Genomic DNA, 5,163 nt, shown 5'->3' with positions numbered 1-5,163 from the left:
GTAAAATCTGTAATAAAGTTAGTGAGTAACAATAATTGCGCTTGGTAATCTGTTGATTGTTCTAACCTGGCGACGCAGAAAATACCGCGCTTTTACAACTCAACCTCATAAAAGTGCGCTTGGCAAGTTGAATCGCGAATGCTGTAAGCTCACGTAATATCTCTGCGTTGCTATTAATGAGCCCGCATCACCTTTTATATCCTACTAGATAAACTTGCAAAATGTTCAAATAGACAACACCGAAGATGCTTACTGCGAAAACTCGATTGATGCTTAAAGATGATAACTCTCCTTCCGACTTGTCCAACTAAACAAAACAAGGTGTTCCCGCTTGATAAGTAAAGCAGTTTCACTGACTCACTATCACTAAGCTTAACGTCTTGCTTGACTTTTAATTCTCGACAGAGATCGAAAGAACTTGATCCAATAGACTTGGATTTGCCGGAAAGAATCGCCCGATTGATCCAATGTGAAGTTTTTTCTTGAACAAATTATCAAAAACAAGAGTTCCAAAAAACCATGAAGATGCTCCAGGATTAAGGAAACATTTTGCTCAGAATTAAACGTGGATATTTCGACAACGGGGTAAAGAATCTTGTGACACAACTCCGTGCGACCAAACTTAAACGATCGAATGAACAACTCCGTGCGCCCGGGGAACAAAAATTTAAACGATCGTTTGCATTCAAGAATACTGATTAAGTTTATCACGTGTGCAATTGTAAAACAACATGTAATTTGTCTAGTCAGATAATAAAAGTAACATTTACTGTGCTGCACATTCTGCTGACTTCTCCATTCTTTTTGATCTTACAGCGAAGTTACGGCCAGCAACTTGATTGCGCTTTACTAATTGCAATACGAATTAATCTCCCTGTGAGGCTAAAGAAACGATAGACATCGATAGTGTAAGACACTTTTCTCGCGATGAATATGCTAACTCAAGGTCAGGCAGGTACTATTCGCGATAGCAAATGCCTTCAGGATCTCATGTACAAATAAAAGGAACTAGTTCATTTGAATCTTGTTCACAATTTGCTCGCTGCGAATGCATGGCGAGACAAGTGAGTGAGTGAGTGAGCTTCATTGAGGTACTTTACAGATCTCTAATGGCTAGGTTGGCAGCTTGCGCCACTAAACAAAAAGGGGGGGGATTATCCTGCCCTCGAGGCGGGTACGCCGAGCGAGGTGCATGGGTCAGGGTCGCGCTCTGGTCTCGAGCTGCTACAGAGCAGAGCCATTGCTGCATGTCGTTATGCAGGTGTTGGGTCAGTTCCGCGACGAGTAGACGAGTTCATGATATATGTCTGCTGCGACGCGCGTGCGTCCATTGCGAAGTTTGCAGCCTTGTTCGCCATCTTATTGTGATTGTGGTTGTGGTGCGACCAAGTGCGGACGCCCAAACCGATTGCACACCGCCTTGCCTTCAGGTAAAGCTGTCTGAGTCGGTGTTGCCGCGGTGGTCGGTGCCGACGCATCTGATGGAAGACCATCGCGCTGTCTCCCACAACATGCAACGGCTTCAGTTGGTCGACCTCAGCACGACGAAGCCCGTGGATGATCCCCCAGTACTCTGTCGTGTTGTTGGTCGTGTCGGCCTGAGCTTACGATATGCTTGCTGCCCACACGATCTCTGCTGCATTCGTGTCCGTGTCGACCACAGACCCGGGCCCGCCTGGTCCTCGGTTGCCTCTTGAGCCGCCGTCAAAGAAGAGCAGATGCACGCTCCGACTGGCGATCGGCTGCGATTGAGCGTGCTCCACTGTTGGCTCTGATAGCTGCGCCGCCAGCGCACTCATCACGGCTCGCTTCGGAGCAGCGTGTTCGTCCGTGTCAAGCTTGTACGTCAGCAGTACCATGTCACATAGCGCGTGTCGACGGTGGCGTTGACCATTGCTCGGAGCGTCAGCGGGTCAGCTGTCAGCTCGTGTCGAAGCCGGAGTCGCGCACACCAGATGGTGTGGATAGTCGTCGCCGCTGTCAGTCGCCAGAGCCTGCCGGAGACATCGAACAAGACGTCACGGTGTTCGTCACCGGCTGCATCGAGCCACTCGCAGACTGCTTGCCACGCTCGTGTCGGCGTGTCCGGCATGTCCAGACTGAGTCACGACTCCATGAGGTTTTCCGTCAAGTTGTCGCCGAGTCGCCGCCATCGGGTAGCGAAGTCTACCCATGCGGCTTCAGCAACCGGGCACTCCCAGAAGACATGCTGTATCGTCGCGGGCTGGTCGCGCCGACACATGCTGTGCGGGCACGTCCGATCGCTGTGTACGTAGTTCCACAAGTTGAGGTTGTTCACCCTGATGCGGTACAGATTCTGCCCCAGGGCGGCGTTCGCACCTGCTCCACTTCAGCTGTGACGTAGCCCGCTGAAGGTCGCTGTTCTTCTCGGCGAGCACAGCGATTGCTCGGTCGCGCTCCTCCTTGCCCTCCTTCGCGCGGTGCAGCGCTACGGCTGACTTGTACCGTGTCCTATTGGGCCGCCATCCTTCTCCCATGTGCAGCTGCACGAGCCGCGAGAGCGCCGAGTGGTCGTGGAAGCGGATATCGCGATTGCCAACATCCGTTCGCGCTCGTCGTTCGCAGACAAAACGCGATGCGATCTTCTGTGGCGGACGCTCGATCGTGGCGTCCGAGAAAATGACTCCCTCCGCGCTGTTCGTGAGGCGCCATGAGTGGTGCATCGACACGCCTGTTCTGACCGGCCAAAGGTGCGTCGTCGTGTGCAGAAGCTCAGGGTAGTTAAACACCATCGCCTCGCACAGCTTCAAAACCGCCCGCCGCACAGCAGGAGTTCGGGGCCGTCTCAGCTCGAAATTGACCACACCGCGCTCCATCCACGTCCAGCTGAAGAGATCACGAAGCATGCCCCACTTGTTGCCATGCCGTAGTATGCTGATATTCACAGCCCCCCCCCTGTCATCGATCAGCCAGCGCCGCGTGTCGAGTGCCACACGGTAAAGCCACTCGTGACAGAAAGGTCCGCGCAACCGCCGCCTTCCACACGGCAGCCGGCCGAACGAGAGCATCGCGTCGTCGTCAACGGCGATCTGCAAGCTGTTGCCATCCCATTTCTCAGCAAGCAGGTGTCTCCGAAACAGCGCCGCCGTTGCTGCCACAAAGCTGGCATTGGTCGGGTCGATTTGGTCACAGTGCACTCCGCACACCACTGCCGCCCCACCCTTCCACATGGTGGTCGCGATCTTGAAGCCCCCAACCGGCGCGTCTCGCCGTGCCGGAGTCAAGTACACGTCTACGCCCGCGTGCTCGGCAGGTAGGATGTCGTCCATAAGTCATGCTGGACCATTCGCTCTTGCTGCCCATCTGCCTACTGCATTGGCTGCCATCGCAAGCAGGTCCGTCGCGACGTGCGGTACAGCGAGTCCACCGTCGCACATCGGAAGTCCGGCTTGAGCGTCGTTCATCCACGCCCTCTCTGGTACACCTTCACGCGAGCCCCAGACAAAGCGCTTGACCAGCTGCTGCTTTGAGGTCACGATCTCACGGGTCGGCCAGGAGTGTCGCGCGAGAAATTTGATCTTGGGAATGACGATCGCCGCTGCCAGCGCAGCACGGTTTCGGACCGTATCGTGTTCAATTTGACTGTCGGACAGTGAAGCAAGCTCGTGCATGAGCTTGACGAAGATGGGCACAGTTATTGCAAGGCCTTAGTCGCGATGATAACGGAATTTTGCGTGTAGCGCGCATCGGTGGGTATGCTAGACTGTGACATAATTGGGCGTCAAGAATGCCAAGAACTACACGAGTAATATTTGGAAAAACTGTAGACAATGCCAGAGTACGCTAGAACGATTGTGAATATTTTAGTAAATCTGACAGTATGTCCACATTAGCGGAAGTCGAGGTCACTTTCGTGTTTTCATTAGACAGCGGAAAACAAACTTTGATAATAATGTAGGGTGAAAAAATTCAAAGGATTCATCTATAGTAGGACCAATGACACGGAAGTGTTGGAGGTCACCCTGCACTGACAATAACGCGTTCTCTACGCTTCACATCTCCGAACGCATTTTACAATTCGCCGCGTAGCTCACGACGACGTCCAGCCTATTACCAATGAGCCAAACCTAGCTCAGCGCGCTGACATTATCTGTCTGCAAGCGCGTGTTGTAGTGTCTTTTGCAGAACTGATCACATCAGAATCATAAGTCATTCATTAAAAAGTTTTCTCTGCGCCCTCTGCGGTGACCCCACTCTTGATTGCAAGCGAGCCTTCCGCTGAACCAAAAAGCAAAACGAGCGCTCTCAAACCCGCTTTTTTCTTTATCCGGATTTGCTTTTTAGACGTGACTCCTGCGCTTGAAGCAGTGGTCAGTAAGACCATATTTCTCATGAATTTAATGCTAACAAAGTGTCAAAGCATATCATCGTCTCATCAGTGTTACAGTTTGTGGGCCAGCCTCGGCGATGCAGACGTTTGCCAAAATTTTTAATTAGATCCTTAGCTCGCTAGCCATGTGTCACCTCTAGTCAAACAAATTTAATCATTTTTCTCCGATTCCATGAACGACTAACATCAATCCGTGATCGAATCGGTATTGATGACATGTACCCGTAATTTTTTGACGCCATCACTTGTTCCGTACATGTATTGAGTAGCATTTTCCCAAGTTTTCCCACTCGCAGCTACGCCTGTGTACGCTTGGGTTCTGGCTTAGTGTTAATACCTGTCGTTTTGCCTAGAAGCTGATGCAGTTTTGTAGCAAATAAATTGGTTGGTATATCTGCACAATGCTTCTTTATGACAACGTTGCCAATTCTGAGCGTCCCGTTTTGAATGAATTCTCTTGTGAAGGGATAATAAGCATCCACATGCTTCTTTGTGGCATAATATCGGTGCTTGACATCTCTGCTGTCGCCTTTTGAATATTTTTAACGCCTCGCGTTTCTTTAAACTATGATTTCAATACCCCCCCCAGTTGTTCCCGATCCTGTCCATCACGTTTTTTACCAAAATGCCTGTCGTTGATGTTACTTTCTAGTTCAGATTTTTTGAACGCTTTAACCATAATAATGTTGAGTCCATCTTTGTCTAAGATACATGTAAATGCGTTGTCTTGAAGTACCAGAACAAAAAGATCGCAACTCGGCAGTGATGTAGTACTGAATTCCCGAAACGTTTCGACTATTGCGTCATTACAT

The 5,163-nt window shown here is 50.7% G+C and overlaps 4 protein-coding genes across 4 annotated transcripts; 1 reads left to right on the top strand and 3 right to left on the bottom strand.

Annotated features, from left to right (window-relative positions):
- Positions 1 to 1,052: 1,052 nt before the first annotated feature.
- Positions 1,053 to 1,368, top strand: PHALS_12291 (uncharacterized protein; the record flags this gene model as incomplete). The annotated part of the gene is made up of 2 exons (XM_024727814.1): positions 1,053 to 1,064; positions 1,126 to 1,368. The coding sequence occupies 2 exons, from the start codon at positions 1,053 to 1,055 to the stop codon at positions 1,366 to 1,368; spliced, it is 255 nt and encodes an 84-aa protein (XP_024578353.1).
- An 812-nt stretch (positions 1,369 to 2,180) lies between these two features.
- On the bottom strand, positions 2,181 to 3,632 carry PHALS_12290 (uncharacterized protein; the record flags this gene model as incomplete). The annotated part of the gene is made up of 2 exons (XM_024727813.1): positions 2,181 to 3,253; positions 3,305 to 3,632. 2 exons carry the CDS (start codon positions 3,630 to 3,632, stop codon positions 2,181 to 2,183), a joined length of 1,401 nt encoding a protein of 466 aa, XP_024578352.1.
- A 475-nt stretch (positions 3,633 to 4,107) lies between these two features.
- PHALS_12289 (uncharacterized protein) lies at positions 4,108 to 4,345 on the bottom strand (the record flags this gene model as incomplete). Its single annotated transcript, XM_024727812.1, has 2 exons — positions 4,108 to 4,148; positions 4,216 to 4,345. The coding sequence occupies 2 exons, from the start codon at positions 4,343 to 4,345 to the stop codon at positions 4,108 to 4,110; spliced, it is 171 nt and encodes a 56-aa protein (XP_024578351.1).
- A 571-nt stretch (positions 4,346 to 4,916) lies between these two features.
- Positions 4,917 to 5,158, bottom strand: PHALS_12288 (uncharacterized protein; the record flags this gene model as incomplete). Its single annotated transcript, XM_024727811.1, has 2 exons — positions 4,917 to 5,124; positions 5,148 to 5,158. The coding sequence occupies 2 exons, from the start codon at positions 5,156 to 5,158 to the stop codon at positions 4,917 to 4,919; spliced, it is 219 nt and encodes a 72-aa protein (XP_024578350.1).
- Between the last annotated feature and the right edge of the window lie 5 nt (positions 5,159 to 5,163).

The sequence above is a fragment of the Plasmopara halstedii genome, assembly GCF_900000015.1.
Source record: "Plasmopara halstedii genome assembly, contig: Scaffold_614, whole genome shotgun sequence".
In the NCBI taxonomy this organism is placed as follows: domain Eukaryota; phylum Oomycota; class Peronosporomycetes; order Peronosporales; family Peronosporaceae; genus Plasmopara; species Plasmopara halstedii.
This window is presented reverse-complemented; position numbering and strand designations above follow the sequence as displayed.